The sequence below is a fragment of the Mesoplodon densirostris genome, chromosome 10 (genome assembly GCF_025265405.1).
Source record: "Mesoplodon densirostris isolate mMesDen1 chromosome 10, mMesDen1 primary haplotype, whole genome shotgun sequence".
Taxonomy (NCBI): domain Eukaryota; kingdom Metazoa; phylum Chordata; class Mammalia; order Artiodactyla; family Ziphiidae; genus Mesoplodon; species Mesoplodon densirostris.
The window spans coordinates 37,659,069-37,678,985 of NC_082670.1; the positions used below are offsets into that span (position 1 = coordinate 37,659,069).

General features: G+C 53.5%; 1 protein-coding gene across 3 annotated transcripts; it reads left to right on the plus strand.

Moving 5' to 3' along the window:
* Positions 1–762: 762 nt before the first annotated feature.
* MTCH1 (mitochondrial carrier 1) lies at positions 763–18,423 on the plus strand. 3 transcript variants are annotated; one of them, XM_060109263.1, is made up of 12 exons: positions 763–1,114; positions 5,281–5,365; positions 8,522–8,628; positions 9,038–9,115; positions 9,483–9,540; positions 9,867–9,918; positions 11,380–11,439; positions 13,970–14,114; positions 16,180–16,227; positions 16,398–16,465; positions 16,743–16,818; positions 17,752–18,013. In XM_060109263.1, exons 1-12 carry the CDS (start codon positions 794–796, stop codon positions 17,827–17,829), a joined length of 1,176 nt encoding a protein of 391 aa, XP_059965246.1. In that variant the 5' UTR covers positions 763–793; the 3' UTR covers positions 17,830–18,013. The 3 variants fall into 3 exon arrangements, with proteins under 3 accessions (XP_059965246.1, XP_059965247.1, XP_059965248.1); XM_060109264.1 differs by lacking the exon at positions 17,752–18,013 and adding an exon at positions 18,230–18,423 and having other exon boundaries at positions 766–1,114; XM_060109265.1 differs by lacking the exon at positions 17,752–18,013 and adding an exon at positions 18,230–18,423 and having other exon boundaries at positions 766–1,114; positions 13,970–14,063.
* Positions 18,424–19,917: the final 1,494 nt, after the last annotated feature.

The window sequence follows — 19,917 nt, forward strand, 5'->3', positions numbered from 1 at the left end:
GGGCTGCTGAGAGGATCATACTTGAGTTATCTTGCTGCAAAGCACTTCAAAAGGTGGCACAAGTAAGTGCAATTTAAGAGCCAGTTATTACTCATTTTTATTACCTAACGACTAGACTAACGGCGCCTAGCAGAACGCTTGCGTGTGCTCACGTTGAAGGACTAAATAAAACCTTCAGACCCAGTGAAGTAAATAGGGCAAAACACATTTTCTAACCATGAGCTCTAAGGCAGGTTGGCGAAGAAGGGTCAGCTGCAAAGGAGGAGGACCACAACCGCCGAGGTGCAACTGGATTTGGTCTGGTGGGGAGGGCAAACGGGTGAGACAAGGCTGGCGAGCGCGAAGGGACTCGGCCTGCAGCGGGAGACCTCGCAGGCAGCGGGGCCACAAAAAGGCGGGCCCAGAACTGCGGAGAAAACTCCCGAAGCCTGGCAGGGGGATTGGAAGCGCCTCAGACCATATTGGGGGCATCTGGCTTCCAGAACCTCCGAGCCCCGCCCCTGCCGCTCTCCGGGGCTCCCGGGGGAGCGCCCGGGCCTGCGGCCGCCTTCACAGTCTCCGAACCCACGGCCTGGTCGCCCGCGACCACTGACCCCCAGCTCACAGCCCAGCGCTGAGCCAGGACCCGACCCCGCCCGGGGACCGCATCCGTCGCTTACCGCCCGCCTCGCCTACACTCCTGCACTCCCCCGCGGCCGCGAGTGGTGCGGCCCGGCCCCGCCCCCTGACGCCAGCGAGGGGCAGGGTACCCGTCCCATCACGTGACGGGGGAGTGACCTCGCCGCCCCTTGCCATGGGGGCTTCCGACCCGGAAGTGGCGCCCTGGGCTCGCGGCGGTGCCGCGGGGATGGCGGGAGCCGGAGCAGGAGCTGGAGCTCGCGGTGGAGCGGCGGCGGGGGTCGAGGCCCGGGCTCGCGATCCGCCGCCTGCACACCGCGCACATCCGCGCCACCCTCGGCCTGCGGCGCAACCCTCGGCCCGCAGGATGGACGGCGCATCCGGTGGCCTGGGCTCCGGGGACAACGCCCCGACCACCGAGGCTCTTTTCGTGGCGCTGGGCGCCGGAGTGACGGCGCTCAGTCACCCGCTGCTCTACGTGAAGCTGCTCATCCAGGTGTGGGACCAGGGGCGCCATAGGGAGGTGGGGGCTGATAAGAAGGTGACAGGCCAGGATCTGGAGGAGGATGGGGGCGGGGAGTCGATGGCGACGGATATGAGGAGAGGGGCGGGGACGGCGGGTTGGTGCGCAGAAGGAGCGGGAGAGGAGAAAAACGGTGAGGGATTTGGGGATGCAGGGGGCATGGGTTTGGGGATGCAGGAGAAGGGGGCAAAGGGGTCAGCGACAGATTTGGGAGAGGGTGGAAGGAACAAGGGATTTGGGGGTGCAGGGGAGGGGGCGATGGAACGGAGAGATAGGTTTGGGAGACGAAAGAATGGAGGCGATGGACTTGGACTAGGAGGGAAGTGGCAGCATTTTGGGGTGAAAGAAGAAACAACAGAATTGGGGGAGGGGTGGGAAGTTTTGGCGATTGGGTGGGGAGGAGGATTGGGGGTCAAGGCAGAATATTCAGAAGATGAGCACATATTTAGGGTGAAGGGGAGCAAGAGCTCTGGATTTGATAGAGATGGATTTAAAGCGGTTTGGGATGGGGGGGGACAAAGGACTGGGGGTCATGGCCAAAAATTGAGGAAAGAAAAAGGGGCATCAGACTCCGGGGAGGAGGGGACCGGGGCACTGGATTTAACGGTGACGGAATTTGGTGGGAGAGGCGGAGGCGAATCGGTTTACCGGAGATGGGGGCTCTGGATTTGATGGCGACGACAGATTTGATGGGAGGAGGGGACAGGATGACGTGCTTTGGGGGAGGGGAACAGATAGGGCGACGCAGTGGGGGAGGGGTAGTGGCGATTTGTCTGGAATGGGGAGCCAGGAGGCTTTTAGGGGGAAAGGGATGACGCATTTGGAGGAGAACACTGAATTCACGGTTCGGGGCGGGAGCTGTATGGGGGGATGGGCTGAGGGGTATGGGCGTAGTGGAATTGGGCAGAAGGGCCTGTTGGAACACAGGGTAGCAGGATGTGTAGGGGCTGGCAGAAAATGAGGCTAAGGTAGGATGTCTCTGGAATCGAGGCATGCAGGGGCACTTGGCATATTTGGTGGGACCAGCAGTGCCTTACAGATGAATTGGGCTGCTTGAGAAAGGGAGAGATGGAGCTGGAAGGGGGCGCCCGAGCTGAGGTGGAGAGAGTGCATTTGGCAGAATTAGGTGGGCATGACTGAGATGAGCACAATGTAGATGTGGATGGTTTGGGCTTGGACTAATATCTGAAGATTTAGCCTAGAATTTTCAGTTAAGTTGGGGGGCGGGGTTTGAGATGGAGACCTAACCAAGACTTGAGATTTGATTTGAGTTGAGGCAAATGGGTATCAGATTTACTGTCCTGATAATGGACTGAGAATGGGAGATACAGTTGGAATGAGAGGGACTTGAGAATAGGAGTAATTGAAATCTGGGGTCTGAGGAATGGGGGCAGTGGATTTTGGAGTGTGACAAGGAATGTGACAAAGAACGAGGAGATTCCTTCAGGGACATTACGATGCCTGACTAGAATCTAATCGTGACTGAGATTTGGAAATGGCTGATGGGGGAAGGTCGAGACTGGCGTTTGGTTGTGATTTGGGAGTGAGGGCTCCTTTACTTACAAAAATTCAGGTTGTGTTTGCAGCAATAGAGATTCCAGCTTTGGGAGAGAAATTGAGGCTTTGGAACTAACTGGTGGTACTTCAGATGAGAAGCAAGGATGATGGAGTGAGATTGGGTGAGGGCTGGGACTTCGGGGTGGCTGATAGGAGTGTCTGTGGAATGGAGGATGTTGGAGTACAAGGAATGGGGGGGGCTTCATGTGAAGGAACCTGGAAGTGGCTCCATCATTTGGACCTTGGTAGGTTTGGTTTACAGGAGAAGAAAATTGAAATAAGGGTCACTTGGAAAGGCAGTTAAGGAATGAGAGAGAATGGAGAATGAAGGAGGATAGGGAATTGGGGAATGAGGAAGTCCAGAGGGTGGAAGAACTGTATGGGGGGTGGATACGGATGGGTGAGCCCAGTTGGGGTGACAGGTGGTCTACCCGATGTGAACGCAGCTGGTGCTGAGTGTAACATATTTGAGGGTGAAGTCTTTTTTTTTTAATTAATTATTTTTGGCTGTGTTGGGTCTTCATTGCTGCACGCGGGCTTTCTCTAGTTGTGGTGAGTGGGGGCTACTCGTCGTTGCGGTGCACCGGCTTCTCACTGCAGTGGCTTCTCTTGCTGCGGAGTGCGGGCTCAGTAGTTGTGGCGCACGGGCTTGGTTGCTCCACAGCATGTGAGATCTTCCTGGACCAGGGCTTGAACCCGTGTCCCCTGCATTGGCACGCAGATTCTTAACCACTGTGCCACCAGGGAAGTCCTTGAGGGTGAAATCTTAATGGGTATACCTTGGGAATCAGAGATAACATCTTGCAAAAAGGAAGATCCCTGTTTGGGGGTGGATGGCAGGATTGGATTGGCAGATCTGAGGGCTGTCCCGATTAAGTGAGTAAGAATGCAGTGCCTGAGATCAGGGCTCATGGGTGTTAGAGATTTGAGGGACTGGCTCTGTCAGTATATGGTATAGAACCACAGCTTTGGCTGTGGTTAGGACTGGGTTAACAGATTTGGGGATGAAATTGGGTGAGTAGACTTGGGAACAGATAACTAGAACTTGAGAGTGAAGGGAATAGGAGTGAGATAGGGTCAGCGTGCCTTTGATAACACAGGTGGAAGTTAAGAAAATAGACTCAACAGATTTGGGAGCCATGGGGATACAGGATGAAGGGAACAAGCAGGTTTAAGGGTGAAATTGGAATCGATGGGCCTCCCCAGTTGTTGTGACTGGAGTGGATAAGGCAGCAAAAGAATGTTGGCTCAGACTTGGAGTTGAGGGTGTAAATGGAATGCTGCCTGTATGAGAGAACAAAATCAAAGCAAAACTAACCTCAGAACCTTCGAGCTTTTAACCCAGAAGGGGAAAGGTCTGGAAGGGGAGGGCTAACTGCTTGGTTCACCTGGCCATCCCTTTCCTTCAACTCTCCTGGGCTAGATGTTTTTCTTTTAAGAAGTTCTCCATCGTGGAGGGGGTTTCTTAATTTATGATCAGTAATCTATCATGTAGCTCAGAATCTCATCCATAAGGGACAGCCTGAACTTCAAAACACTTGACTAAGGTGAGGAAGAAAGGAAATTGAGCCCAGAAAACGCTGGAAGCATACCTAGTTCTATTTAAGGCAGAGCTTCCCAACCCTGCTGTTTCTACGCTCTTCCACATCCAAGAGGCGCTCCTCTGGTCCATGGATTTGTCTGGCCTGCTCTGAGGGACAGGGCTACGGCCCTGGTCCCCTGCCAGGGAAAGGCCTTCTCACACCCCACTAAGGCGCTGGTCTCCTAGACACCTTGCCCCTTGCCTGGCAGCAGAGAATCTTCTCATTAATCGGCAGCATAACAAATGGCCTCACTCCTCAGGAGAAACCTCTCCTCCTCACAGAGGTTTGGGTGGCTTGGTCCTTCACCCACCCATGAGTTTAACGCATACCTTAATTATAACCAGCATCTATACAGCAAGAATTATGATAACCCTGCAGAAATGAGGGGGTCATTCTGTCACAGGGATACGGGGTGATCAAGATTAGATCACAGTTGAGGAATTGTTTGAGGAGCAGCTGGGATTCGAGGTGGCTGGGAGTGAGAGGGACAGATTTGTCGACATCTGCAGTGGGTACAGTAAGAAATTTGAGTGTGGGGTGAATGAGCTATCTGAAGTTTGGGGCTGAGATTTGGGTGTGATGTGTTTTGGTGTTGCTACATTTGAGATTGAGACTGGACTGATGTTTTAACCTGGCGATGAGAATTAACTGAGATTTTTTTCTGAGGTGAGCGTGGGGTTTAGTGTACATAAACATGGGGGGCGGTTTCTGCACTGGAAATATCTGGAATTGGAAGGTAAGAATGTTGAGGGATGGGGTGACTTGGATTATGGTAAGGGTGGTATCTGGGACTGGACATTTCTGTGCATTGGGAGATTACACGATGTTGATAGTAATAGACATTGATGAAATTTTGGGTATGTTTTGATGGGGAAAACATCAACAGAAATAGCATTTGACTTTGTGGGAGAAGAGTTAGAGGCCTGGGAAAGGTGAGAAGTAGTGAGACTGAATCAACAGTAGAATCTGACTTTCCCTTTGTATTTGTTGATTCTGAAGGTAGGTCATGAGCCGATGCCCCCCACCATTGGGACCAATGTGCTGGGGAGGAAGGTCCTCTACCTGCCGAGCTTCTTCACCTACGGTGAGTGTGCTTCCCAGGCAGGAAAGCCCACACCGAGAGAGACAAAAAAGAAGCATCAAACAGGGAACAGGCCCAGGTGGCCCTGGGGAGCACACCGGGCAGCATCGGGCACCCAGAGTCAGAGCCGGCATGGAAGGGGGATCAGGCAGCAGGGTGTCAGGATGGGAGCAGGTGACCAACACAGCTTTGGTCCATCTCCTCTGTGTGAGCTGCCAGCTGTCAGCCCAGGCAGCAGGATAGGGAGACAGGTGCCTGAGAGAGGGCAGTCCAAGACAGTGGTCCCTGTCATCCTGGCCACCCCAGGCTGTGCCAGGAAGCGGGGGTAGGGGGTGGGTTTCCATTTTTTGTTTTTTGTGTTTTTTTTGCCTTCTGAGCAGTCTGGCTGCCCTTTTAGCAGTTCTTTTACTTTCCTGCTCCTCCAGCAGGAGGCCCATTGGGGCCTCCTGGGTTCTTTTCCTTTGTCCTGTTCCCCTGCATTCCTCAGGCAGTGGTGCCTACACACTCAGGCATCTCCATCCCCTGGGTGTAGAACAGTACATGGTGGGTCTCGGCTTCACCCCTGGTGTGCCCTCGTGAGCTCCTCGAGCTCAGGAAGGCTGCTCACTGCTCTGGCCCCATACTCCGTATCAGCTTCTTCATGCCCAGGCCCTCCATCCAAGCACCCGCCCCCTCCGCCCCCTGCAGCCTTGCCTGCCAGAGGGTCTCTCCATCAGGAAGCCCACCACGGTGGAGCTTCCCTGATGCCAGCAAAGCCCACTGGCTGCCTGTGCAGCTCATCCCCTGACCCCCAGCTGGCCAAGGCCGTTTCAAATCCACCATCCCTGTCCCTCTCCCAGTCCCCACCCTTCCCAGACTTCTTTATTTTTTTTTATTTTTTTGGTCACACCACACGGCTTGCAGGATCTCAGTTCCCCGACCAGGGATTGAACCCCGGTCACGTCAGTGAAAGCCTGGAATCCTAACTGCTAGCCACCAGGGAACTCCCCAGACTTCTTTAAATGTGCCTTTGCTCTCTGTGTTCACAGCCAGGCTGACCCTCTCGTGCTCCCTCCACCTCTGCTCATCTTATCTGTTTAGTCAGTCTAGCATCTTCTCTGAAAATCTTTCTTTCTGCCAAATAACTTGGGGCCTCGCCTCCTGTTACCTTTTTTTCACTTCACACCCTGCTGGCAGAATCTGATGTCATGTTTCTCTTCTAGTTTTGCCATCTCATTGTTGAGTACAGTATAGAGCCAGGTGGAACATGTCATTTTGCGGGGAAATCTGTTCGTATTTGTTTCACTTAAAAGTTGTCAACGTGGGGAAGGAGGACGTCACAGGATCAGGGAGGCACCCCCCACCGTAGTGCAACGAAGCCGGTATGCAGAGCGACGCTGGATTTGCGGGAGGCCGGGGTGGCGGGCTGCCAGCCCCTACGTGTGATTCCTCCATACACCACTATGCAGGCTCTAGCCATAGAGAGGTTGGAACCCAGATCATCTCTGTTCATGTCACACAGTCATTCCCGAAAGGACTCAGGGCAGAGGGGTCTTGACAATCACCTTACTGCCTCTTGCAAAGATGAGCAGAGTTCTGAGGTGCTCCCCCCGCCCCCCACCATTTATATAAATGTTGTTTCAGTGCAGATGGTGTAAGCAGACTCCTTGTGTTGGGGAGGGGCTCAGCTGTCTGGCTGGCTAGCGACCGTCTGGATGGGGTCTACTACTCCCCCTCAGCTATGAAACACGCCACAGCTGCCATGACATTCTTTGGTGTTCTCCCGGAAAGAACTTCCTGGAGAGTCTTCAGGGACTACAGAGAAACCATGGAATGATGGAGCCCCTTGCGAGCCAGGGGACCCTTTGGGCCCACAAAGACCTCTGTAGACGTTTCTGCATACCTTTGTCTGTTCTCACTTTTTCGTAATTCAGCTCTGAGATGGGGAGAAATAGGGGTCCTTACTCCCTTTTTTTCTGGCTAGGAAATTGGATGGAAAGAGGCTAAGTGTCCTGCTGGAGACCACACTCAGGCTTTATCCCGCCAGCTCTCCCTTCTGCTGACTGGCGCTCCCCTCCCCCAAAATAAACCTTCCTTCTGCCTGTTCACTCCGTGAAGCAGGACGTCCTGGCCACGTCGCCCAGTGTCCTCTCTCCTCCTACTCCTCTCTTTCCAGCACCACCCCAATCTCAGGAAGCCAAACATGCAGGTACCAGGTGCTCTCAGGACCAGGGGAAGCCCATACAGCTGCCACATGGAATTGCTGTTGGCAGACATGTGGCAGAGGAGAGAATGGCACCCTCCCTTGCTGGTTCCCGCCACTGTGCGGTGCTGGAGAGCTAAAGTCTTGGCTCGAGGGGAGCACATTGTCTGAGGGAATGTTCTGCCAGCTTCCAGGTATGCAGGTTTATAAAAATACGTCTCCTTTTTGAACATCATTTAAAAGTTGATATTGAATAAAACAGCAAAACATTAAGAAAGTATCCTTTTAGAGACCCAAACAAAAAAACACTGACTCAAACAGGGTCAGGGTCCAGCTTCCCTGACCACTTAAGTGTTTTTCTATAGAATAGTTCATTGGTGCCTCTGTTTTAGTTACTTCTCCACTGGCTCTCCCCCCTGTAATTAATAAATGCCAGTAGGTGCCAGGTGGGATCCTGGATGCAGCACAGTGATGAGGTGGGGATGGCCCTCTCTGTGGCATGCTCAAAGGACACTCTTGAGCCTTTCCCCTGGGAGCCCTTCCTTTTCCTTTTTCCCTACCTTAGGTTGCAAACTTCATCACTGCTTGTGGTTGCCTTTTTCCATTTTTTCTTTTCCCAGAGAAAAACATTTTTTATAAGCAACAGAATTGGTTCCTAGGTTGCAGTACTTAAGTTGCTGAGTTGAGAAACTGTAGTTAAGTTTGCCAGGTAGATTTTCCAAACTACAAAAAGAAAAACATATGAACTTGTTTGTCAGAAAAATATGTTTTGAAGGTTTTACAAAAAGAAATGGGCTAGAGAAGATGTTCGGGGGCGGGGCCCGATTGCTTCCGTGGCCCTGGACGGTGCTCCCTTCCGTGACTGAAGTCAGCAGGTACTAAAGAAGGACAAGCTGCGTCTGGTCTGGGTGTGAATGTGACCCAGGAGTGGGTGCGTCTGGGCTGAACGTGACGCTGCCACCTCTGCTTTCTTGTAGCCAAGTACATTGTGCAAGTGGATGGGAAGATAGGGCTGTTCCGAGGCCTGAGCCCCCGGCTGATGTCCAACGCCCTCTCTACCGTGACCCGGGGCAGCATGAAGAAGGTGAGCCCGGGGTGAAACCAGGACCGGTTGCCCGAGGTTCCCCTGAGCCCCCTGCCACCCCTGGAGGCAGCCATGTGCACCAGTCCTGCTTCTCGGTTCCCACACTGGTCAGGGCTCCACCCCAGCACCAAAGCCAGACTCCAAGCCCTGGTGATCCAACGCCGAGTCTCCTCAGTTGGAAAGGCCCCTGCCTCACCATCTGCCTGCTTTCTTACAAATGTGACACTAGGCAGGGACTTTCTCCCCCTCTAGCTCCAGCCCCAGGGTGTTACCCAAGGCGGGCCCAGCTAATGGACATGGCCAAGAAAATAGTAGGAGCTGTTTCCTGCCCTCTCCATCCCTTCAAAGTTACATCGAAGAGGCGCACCTGTATTTTGCTTTTGATCCACCTTTGTTCTTTGCATCTCAGGTTTTCCCTCCAGATGAGATTGAGCAGGTTGCCAACAAAGATGACATGAAGACTTCTCTGAAGAAAGTGGTGAAGGAGGTAGGTACCTGGAATTGGAGAGGAGAGCCTGATTATCTCTCACTGCCCAGTTGGGCAGGTCACTGAAGTGTCACAGTTGGGGCCTGCTGTGTGCACAGTGGGGTGGGATGTGGAAGGAGCCCCAGCAGGGCCACTGCAGGGAATCACAGAAAGCCTCTCAGCCGCCACGGGACCTGGCCTGGGACCTGGCAGCAGTCCTGGTTAGAGGGAATTTTGTGTGGGTGACCAGGGGGGCCATCTGAGGTAGACCGACCCCACATGGGTGCTGCAGGATCCCAGTTTTTCCCCCGTAAGTGCTTATAGCTCCCAGTGAGCACCAGTTCCAGAGACAGGCCAGACCAAGTCCCCACCCTCTGCTCTCTTGCAGACCTCCTATGAGATGATGATGCAGTGCGTGTCCCGCATGCTGGCCCACCCCCTGCATGGTGAGCCGCCCCATTGGAGACTGCATGTCAGCCGTGGGGTGACCCCTCATGGGCTGTAGACGGGCAGCGGTAGAATTACTGGGAAGTAGTATCACTGGAATTGGCCGGGAGTTCAGTCCAAAGGGAGCTGGGGCTTTTCCCAGCCAGAAGAAAGGGGATGCCATGGTCATGGGGTGTGATGGGGAATCCCAGGGGCCCTCCTCCCCTCCCGCGCTCTGACACAGGCTGTGTTGTGCAGTGGCCACTGTGCCGGGCACCCCACCCACAGCTGGGGAGTCTTGGACTTTGGCCACCATGTCACCTGTGTGTGTTTTCTCTTTCCTCAGTCATCTCAATGCGCTGCATGGTCCAGTTTGTGGGACGGGAGGCCAAGTACAGGTGGGTAATCCTTAGGGTTGGCAGGAGTGGCCCTGTCACTATTCAGAGTGTGCCAGGACAGGCCATAGTGTGGTCAGCTCCTGCCCCTTTTCTGCCCTATTTCTTAGGTGCCAGCTTCAGAGGAATGGGGTAGTGGCTTCCATAGTCTGGGTCCAGGGGTATTTTCTCCCTGTCTTGTCTGGGGCAGCCCTGGATGAGCCTAGATGCCCTGCAGAGGGGTGAGTGGGACTGGAGTCTAGTTGGATTAGGAGTCCTGGCGGGGTTCCCTCCTAGACCCCCTAGGTTATGCCCTAGCCCTTTTTCCAGCTGTCACAGAAGCCAGCTTAGAGTTCGTTTCATCCTCTCCTAAGCAGCTGTCCACCCCATGGCCTTGGGGCTTGGCCTTCCATTGTTTACCAAATATTTACCCAGCACCTGCCATGCCTGGCACTGAGCTGGATCTGTAGGGGCATCGGTGTGTTGACACAGTCCTTCCCTGTGGCACTTGTGCCCTCCCTGCCCCTCTGAGGCTCAGTGCAGGACAGGAGGTGGGTCCTGGAGGCTCGTGGCAGGAGTACATGCATCTGTTATCCTTCCTCGCTCAAATTCTTATTTCCTGGGTTCAGTTGTTTTCTGCTGCTGTCCTTGGGGCCACTGCCCAGGAAGCTTGGCTGCCATGGTGCCTCATTTTGAGTTCACTAATGGGAAATTGGCCCATTCCCCCCGTGGGCTTAGAACCCAGTGGGCTGAGCCACTGTCCTGAGAGGAAGGGTAGTGGGGCCTGGCAGGGCTCTGGCTCCCACCGTCTTTCTCCTAGGCTACCCTGGCCCTCTCGGCTTCGCAGAACCTCTATGCAGAACAGGTCACTTGGCATTGTCACAGGTCACAGAGGTTGCACTTGAGCCTCCTTTGCATTTCACACCTAAGACATCCAGCCTGTCCTGTGATCTCTTAACAGGCTGCAGTGGGCAGGGTGCGCATCCCCGAGTTCCCTGCTGGGGAGGGCCAGATGCCTTTTCCCAAGCTGCATCTGTGCAGTCTGATTGCAGGGCCTCCTGCTGCAGGGCCCTGTATTCCTTCTCTGCCCTCTGGGAAGGTGCTTCTCTCCACTCACCACCTCTCCTCCTCTCTCTGTGAGACATGCAGACTTCTTTGCCAAAAGCTTGTTCAGCCAGAAGTAAGCACTAGAGCCAGGCAGGAGAAGGTCCCGTCGCCTCTGCAGCAGCCCAGGCTAGAAGGTTCATTCCTACATTCCAGATCCATAGAAAAAAGCAATAGAGAACTAGGGTTCTGCCCCTGTGGGTCGTTGGGTTTCCCCAGTCTCCATAAACTGCGTAGACGCCCTCTCACTCCCCAACAAGAGCTGTAATCATCTACGCTTGGGTTCTGCCTGGTGACAGAGAATGCCCCCTCCCCATCCCGGCCAGGGCATGGGCTTCTCCAAGGTGCCCGGGTGACGTTGTATCCCTATGTTCTCCACAGCGGCGTGTTGAGCTCCATTGGGAAGATTTTCAAAGAAGAGGGGCTGCTGGGATTCTTTGTGTACGTGAGTTTATACACCCCATAACTGGCCACGGAGCATGGCTCTACTAACAGGCGCATTCTCAGCCCTCAGGCCACAGCTGTTGGCCTCAGACTAACCACAGGGCTCTGTCCCTGCCTGAGCAGCTGCACCTTGGCCCATAGAGCTCCATGGCCTATGCGAGCTACGGATCATCGGGAACAAAACTGCCCAGCCCTGTCCACATCGCGGCTTACACAGAAATGGTACTGTTTGTCCAGCACGCTGGGGGTGGGGGGGGGCCAAAACCTCACCCCCGACCCCACTGTCCCTGTCCATGTGCTCCAGGGCTGGGGGTGGGCACGAGGCTGGTCTTTAGGGCTTCCATCGTCCTTGGTTTCACTGCTGAAAAGTCACTGAAAACCTGTGACTTGGGCTGAAGGTCAAGCTCTGGCAGCTCACAGGCTGGCTCCAGCTGATGGATCCTGTTTGACATAGCACTTCTGAGAAATTAGTTCTTCATATTCAACATTTAGGATGTTTCACAAAACAATCCCTATTCTGCCTTCTCTTAAAAAGTCAAGACCTGGCCGTGCTGGGCCTATGTTTCTGCAGAGCAGATGTCTTCAGGGCATACAGTCTCCTGAGGGCCCCGGACCCCCTGCCCTCCTTGGTGTCTCACACCCATCTTACTCCACCTGTAAAGAAAGCTCACACCGAAAAGACTGTAAACTACAAACAGAACCCCAAATCCAGGCCTGACAAATATTTTTTGTTTTGCTTTTTTAAGGTCTAGGCAGAGACCTACATGCTGTTAAATACACAGTACACTAGACGTGGGGCTCTCTTTTAACTCATCTTGTGGTTTCATCATCGGCCAGGTGTTCTGTGTGTAGGCTTGTGTGTGTGTGTGGTTCTCACTAGGAGGTGATTTTGCCCCAGGGGACATCTGTAATATCTGGAGACATCTTTTGATGGTCACAGCTGGGATCTAGTGGGTGGAGACCAGGGATGCTGCTAAACATCCTGCAGTGCAGAGGTCAGCCCCCATTGCAAAGAATCATCCAGACCTAAAGGTCAATAGTGTCAAGGTTGATAAACCTTGATTTATATACGCACATATTCATATGTATATTCATATCTATGTATATGTACACATATGTATGGGTGTGCATATATATGTGTGTAAATAAATATTTGCTTGTGTGACTGGTGCTTCAGACCCTAAAACACTACATATCACCACCTCTGGTGTTTTTCACACTCATTGTATACATTCTTTTCTGGTGTGTGAGTAGGATTCCCACACAACAGATACCTTACCCATTGGGTTCTTTTTTTTTTTTTCACGTGTTTGTAGAACAGGTGATGTATGTACTCAGAAAGCACTGAGTGTACCTGTGAAAAGTCAGTCTGAGCACAGGTGGAAGCAACAGGATTGGAAATTGCATTCATGAAGGATCACTTTATTTATATCTCTCATATCATAGATGTGTTACAGGTATTTTGAACTTTCAAATATTTTGAAATAAGATTTTTGAAAATTGAAAAATCATAATTCTGTGTCCTCTCTCCAAGAGATAGCTGTTCTCCTGGAGATCTTTCCATGTCCTTCTATATCTAAACAAGCGGATAAACACATTCAAAAAAAAAAACCCACAAGGGCTTCCCTGGTGGCTCAGTGGTTAAGAATCCGCCTGCCAATGCAGGGGACACGGGTTCGAGCCCTGCTCCGGGAAGATCCCACATGCCGCAGAGCAACTAAGCCCATGCACCACAACTACTGAAGCCCGCGCGCCTAGAGCCCGTGCTCCGCAACTAGAGAAGCCACTGCAACGAGAAGCCCACGCACTGCAACGAAGAGTAGCCCCCGCTCGCCGCAACTAGAGAAAAACTCGCACAAAGCAATGAAGACCCAACGCAGCCAAAAATAAATAAATAAAAAGAAAAAAAACCCCAAAACCCACAAGTATCACACAGGACCCACTGGTCTCGATCTGGCTTTTTGCCCTCAGCACTGTATCTTAGGGAAACTTCACATTAGTGTGTAGAGATGCGCATTCTAAAGGCCATCACTTTAAAAGTCAGCCCTCCTTGTAAAAGCTTGTATGGAATGTTTTTAGTGGAACATTCCAGGGGTGAATACAGGTGTACTGAGCAAAGTGTTTTGTGAGAGTGGATTGGGTAAAAAGGCCAGGAGAAGACTGCTAACGTGTAGGTACTCTTTCATAATCTGCATTGGAAAATCCCGGATTTTGCACCATTCACATCTTAAGACCCAGCTTCTGTGGTTTGAACACCGCTTGTGAGACCATAAGCTTAACTTGTGCTGTCAGATGTAGCATATAACACACATACCACCCCCCACTCCCTGTGGAGAAAGGAACACTGCTTTCCTGCTGTGGATAGCTGCTGGCCCATGTGGCCCCTGCGGGCTTCCTTCCCGAGGTGGTGCTGGTGGATATGCTGAAGTTTTGAGCTTGGAACATCCTTGTCTGCTTCCTGGGTGTGGAGCCCCCAGGAATTGTTCTCTTCCCTCCCCTGCTCATCTTTGCTCACCTTGTTTTTTAGAGGCTTAATCCCTCACCTCCTGGGAGATGTGGTTTTCTTGTGGGGCTGTAACCTGCTGGCCCACTTCATCAATGCCTACCTGGTGGATGACAGCGTGAGTGACACCCCAGGGGGGCTGGGGAACGACCAGAATCCAGGTTCCCAGGTTGGTTGGAACAAGGACTTGTCCATCTTTCCATGTACTGCTGATGCCCAGGGTCTGGGGCAGACTTGAGGACTCTGGGATTCTGAGTACTGGGCCCCTAGGGCTGGAGAGGGCCTCTGGGGCGGGGTCTGAGGAGAAGACTGGTTGTCCCTGGGTCAGCTTTGCCTCTGAGGAGAACGGCCTCGAGGGAGGAGATTGCTAACAAGACGTAGAGGGGTTTATGGAATGCCCGTCCCTGGGCAGCTTTAAGTCAAACAGACCCTAGCTTATCCACGGCTAGTTGGAGGCAGTGACCCAAACCAAACTAGGGATCCCTGGTAAATCAGGACGTAGACCAGCTAATAATAACCCTTGAACTTATGCTCACTGTTTTAGGCTTTTTCAAGCCCTTTAGTGAACATTGTGACATTTGATCCTGACAGCACCTCAGTTGTGAAAGGGACAGAGTAGGTATAACATCCTGTTTCACAGACAGATGAGACCCAGAGATTGAAGGGCTCTCCTGGGGCCCTTGCCTGCGAATTGACAGGGCTGGGACTAGGTCTTTCCCTGGGCCAGGCTGAGGGTGCTTCAGTCAGCTAGGAAGTGTACCATGCAGGTGCACCCCACTCTTGTTAGCAGTGGTCTACACAGCCTGGTATGCACAGACCTCTCGGCAGATTGGGTCAGGCACGGGGAGGCCTTGGTCCTTCTAAAAGGCACTTGTTGAAGAAAGGATTCTAGGGATCTGATAGGTCAGCTGGTTCGGCCTGACCCAAGATAAGAGTTGGGGAGCAGTGATAGGCAGGGGTTCCTGGGAGCCAGACATTCTAACAGCGGGAATCACCCACCCTCGGAGGCTGGGTGAGGGATTGGGGACCTGTCTGCCAGAATCACCTTGTTGGGCTGGGCGGGGTTCATAGTCTCCGTGTGTCTGTGTCTGGGCCCCAGAATGGCAGTTCCGGGGTGGGGGTGGTCTGGGAAAGAGTCTGTGGTGAGGGGCGCCTCTGAGAGCTCGCAGCTGGGGCAGAGGGAAACTGGCCATATGAATTGGGTAGGTGAGTCTTACTGGCCTTTTAATGTGAGCAGATTCCAGTTGCTCCATAGGGAGCAGCTCCCACCTGCAATTACAGTAGCACAACAATGCCCCTTTCTCAGGGGCGTTGTGGGTGGGTCAGCTGCTGCCTTCACATACAGAACAAGCCTGGGACAGCTGGGGTGCCTTGAGGGGGAGGGGTGTCCCACAGCTGATTGGTTCCTCCAGTCCAGGTGGGCAGGTGTTTGACCAGGGGCTGCTGCACTTACCTCACTGAGAACAGCAGTCGACACTTCACTGAAAGTATTTTTCACGTGCTTTTCTGGCTTAAAGGCTAAGATGAGGCTGCTCAGGCAGAGGGCTGAGCAAATCTCCGCCCAGGGTTGCAGGGCATCCATCGGGTGGGATGGCCATGTCACAGGAAGCTGAGGGATAGGTAGTCACCCTTTGTAGTTTGGGGCTGTTTCATGGGCAAAGTTGACTTCAGGAGTTGGGGCCTGAAGGGGATGAGAGTTTGGTGAGGTAGGGTGGCGGTAAGCCCAGGGCTGCCCTTCACCCTTTGCTACAGGACCCAGGATTCTGTGTGCAGTTCAGATGGGTGCCTGACTTTCCATTCAGTAAGCACTTACTGTGCGCTGAGCCCCGGGCAGGCACTGATCAAGGCAAACAAAGGCCCAGCCCTGGCAGCTTACAGCTCGGAGGAGGTTACGTAGGCCACAGCCCGTGATCCCACCTACCTCGTCTCTTCCACTCACCATCCCTGGCTGGGTCACAGAAGGCCCTCCAGTCCGGATATCCCACTTCTGCCTCCCAGATCTTCTCTTGGCTCTGACTGCCAGGCCACAGAAGCTGCTGGCAGGCCCTGAAAGGGAGCGCAGCGTGTGCCACGGGCGTGTGAGGAGCTGAGTGCAGAGGGGGTGTGAGGCCAGTGCGGAGGGTGAGGTGAAGGGGCTGCAGACCAGGCAGCGCAGACGGGGCCGGGGCCTGCATGTGTGAAGTCTGTATCCTGAGGTACCTGGGGCAAACCAGTCTCCCTTTTTGTCTTTTCAGTTCAGCCAGGCCCTGGCCATCCGGAGCTACACTAAATTTGTGATGGGGGTAAGTCTGGCCAGCTGCTCTTCCCACTGAGCTGGGGGCCTGGGCGGGGCTTCGGAGGCCAGCTCTGGAGATGGCTGGAGGCAGGCCTCGGTCTAGGGTGTGCCTGCTCCTGGAGCCCGGGTCGGGGGCTGGTGGTAGGTGGGCTCACTGACCCTCAGGTCTCCCTGCAGATCGCAGTGAGCATGCTGACCTACCCCTTCCTGCTGGTCGGTGATCTCATGGCCGTGAATAACTGCGGGTAGGTGTGTGCCCCTTCGCAGGCACCCTGCCAAGGCTGCTGGGTGGACCTGGCTGAGCCCGTCCAGTGCCCTGCCCCCTCCCACCTGCTCTATGTGTGGGCTCGGCCCACCAGGCCCCTGGCTTCCTCTGGGATTCATCGCACCCCTTTGGGAGGAATCTGTGGTTCGGTATGGGGGTGGTGGCAGCCCCAAGCCATTCCTTCATGAGGGCTCCTTTTCCGTAGCTGATCCGTCTCCCGCTGTTCTCTGGATCTAACATGCTCTCCTTCCCCGCAGGCTGCAGGCCGGGCTACCCCCTTATTCCCCAGTGTTCAAATCCTGGATCCACTGCTGGAAGTACCTGAGTGTGCAGGTAAGCCTGCTCTCCAGGGAGGTTTTTCTCACTTTTCCACCACATCAGTCAGATGGAAAGGTTTTTGTGGACTCTTCATTACATGGAAAGTTAAGGGGTTGTCGTGGAATCTGATGTTGTAAGGAGGATAAAGAGGATGTAGACTTTTGGTTTGAGGCATTTAAATTAAATTTTCAATTTATTTTATTGGACTGGCCAAAAAGTTCATTCGGTTTTTTTCCATAACCTGTAGAAGGGGTTTGAGGTGGTCAGATCTGAATTTACTTAAGAATTACACATCAGACAAGGTCTTCTTTTCTTCAACTCTCAAAGACTCTTAGAACAAGTATGAGGGAGCCCACAGGGTAGGTGGTGAAGCCCAAGAACTTCTTATACCTCAAGTAACCTGGGATGAAAACACATCTGGCATGTTGGAGGCCGGCCCCTCCCTCCACCCGTGCAGGATGCCCCAGGTGCCCAGAAGAGCCTGAGGGTGGAGCTGGGCCATGTGGTGAGCTTGGCAAGGGTGCCAGTCTTGAAGTCTTTGTGTTCTGTGCCCAAGCACGCTCCTGCTGGCTGGAGCTCTGGGTCAAGGATCCAGGTGGCTGGCCCAGGACAGATCCCTGACTTTTCCTGACCTTGGTTGGCTTCAGAGTAAAATGGGGCAGTGGCCTGGGCAGGAGGAGCTAGCACACTGACTGGCCTCAAGGTTGAGAAAAGGACGGATAGGAGGAAAGCAGGGAGGCCAGAGACAGACGCAGGCCTTCCAGCGAATACAGTTGATCCTACATGCATCACGTCCTCTAGTATTGGAGGAGCCCCAGTCCACTTGGGCTCTGAAGCCAGAGGGCAGTGAGTCTCCTCTGGGGGTTTCCTACTCAGTAGCCCGGTGAATACTGGACACCCGGGACTTCCCTGGTGGCGCAGTCGTTGAGAATCCGCCTGCCAATGCAGGGGACACGGGTTCGAGCCCTGGTCCAGGAAGATCCCACATGCCGCGGAGCAACTGAGCCTGTGTGCCACAACTACTGAGCCCGTGCGCCTACAGCCTGTGGTTCGCAACAAGAGGAGCCACCGCAGTGACAAGCCCGCGCACCGCAACGAAGAGTAGCCCCCGCTCGCCGCAACCAGAGAAAAGGCCGTGCTCAGCAACGAAGACACAACATAGCCCAAAATAAATAAATAAATAAATAAATAAATAAATAAATAAATAAAATACTGGACACCCTGTGGCATGAAGTAAACCGCTCCCTTGTGCTTCAGCACAGAGCAGATTCTGACCTTGCCCTCAGGAATGCAAACCTAGGCCTTCTATTTCTGACTCGGGTCTCTGAGCTACTGGACCCTTCTTTGTCTTTCGCTGGCCTGGCTCTGGGGTGGGATGAGAATCATGGCCTCCCTTTCACTGACCCTACTGCTCCTTCCAATCCAGGGCCAACTCTTTCGAGGCTCTAGCCTGCTTTTCCGCCGGGTGTCATCAGGATCGTGCTTTGCCCTGGAGTAACCTGAATCATCTAAAAAAAACCACGCTGTCTCAGCCTGGCCACCGTGGGTGAGGCCTGATCATCTCGGGGCACCTGTAAGACAACCAACCCAGCAGCACCTAGATGGGCTCCAGCACAGCTGGGCTTCGGTTTCCATATATGCCTTGTGTCTGTCCAGAAGTAGGGGTTGGGTGGGGGTGAGGCTGCGTCCAGTGGATTGGTCACTGTTAGAACTGGGGAAGGTGGGGTGGGGCTGGGGAATTGGGGCAGAATCCCCTTACTTTGCAGATTTCCTGAGTCTGCCTTGTGCAGGGGGCCAAAGAATGGCTTGTGGAGGCCCACGTTGGATGGGCAAAGGCTCATGAAGTCAGGTCCCAACCCCCATTCACACCCCTCGAGTCAGCCCCAGCTCTCATCCTGCAGCTCAGCTGGGAGTTTCACTCTCTTGCTTTGTAAATAAGGTGTGATCGCCTTTCACGAGGCCGCCGTCATGTCCAGGCCTTTGCTAGGAGGCTGTCTTCGGTTTTCTCAACACTACTTTTCTGATGAGGCAGCACCTTCTGAAAGGGATATCATGTGACGCTCAGAACGTGTCCTTCTCGTCAAATGTTCATTGGTTTAATGGTGATGCCTTACGTGCAGGATACGGTTACCCGTGCACTTGTGAACACCCAGATGTTAGGCAGATCAGTGTCTAGTCCTATCCAGTTTAAAGTTCCTAATAAGATTTGACCCTTTCTCCCTCAAATAAATTCATTGGTGGTGATTTGGAGCTTTGTGGGGAGTCTCTTATTTTTATGAGCTTAACTGTCTGCAGGGTCTTTCTCAGTCCTTTGTGGTTGTGTGAGAAGGGTTGTGTGTAAAGTGACAGGACTGGGGGCAGCCTGGCCTGGGCATGAGAAGTGTCCGGGCTTGGTGTAGATCAGCCGGGCGGCAGGCTGGAGGGGTGTTGGCGGGGGCAGGGCGAAGGCTCGGGTCATTGGGTGGTTTTCTGAATTAGACAAGCCGAGACTCCAGTTCACAGAGCAACAGCTAGTGCCTAGACCTCTTCCCAGGGAGACAGGAGCTCTAAAGGTCCTCCCAGCTTCAGAAAATGTTCCACCCAAACCCCCAGCTGTCCTCTCAGACTGTTTGCAGATGATATTGTTGGGTTTTACCAAGTCGGTTGGTGTAGCAGTCCCATGGTTACAGCAGGAGTGGACACAGGCCCAGCTGAAGCACTGAGCTTGGCCTTCTCTGGAAAAGGCAAAGCTCCCTTCATTTGCTTCTGCCCAACATTTGCTTTTGCCTATAAACAGGCAGAACTGACAAATGGAATATGCTGGCCCCTAGAGACCATGGGCTTCCAGCTGATGGGGTTTTAATACCAGTTGAGGGCCAGCTTGGTTCCCCAAATGTTTCTCTGCCCTTGCTCTAGGGGAGATGGCTTCGGGGAGCTGGGATTTGGGACTTTGGTCATACTTCCTCACAGGTATGGGCTGGGTCATGCCCAGGGAAGGCCCTGGGATGCTTTTGCAGAACTGGTTTTCCCCATTGGCCTAGTAACAGTTGCCCCAGTTTACCTTATGTATCCTTGTTCCCCAGGAACACAGGAGCATGCCTGTGCAGGTATCCTGTAAATGTACGTTGGTGGGGG

Bases quoted from the DNA above. Each gene is read 5' to 3' on its own strand.
- MTCH1 (XM_060109263.1), top strand. From the start codon at position 794: ATGGGGGCTTCCGACCCGGAAGTGGCGCCCTGGGCTCGCGGCGGTGCC. The intron at 9,919-11,379 runs GTGGGTAATCCT...TGTTCTCCACAG, and splicing joins GGACGGGAGGCCAAGTACAG to CGGCGTGTTGAGCTCCATTG. The intron at 14,115-16,179 runs GTTGGTTGGAAC...TTGTCTTTTCAG, and splicing joins ACCAGAATCCAGGTTCCCAG to TTCAGCCAGGCCCTGGCCAT.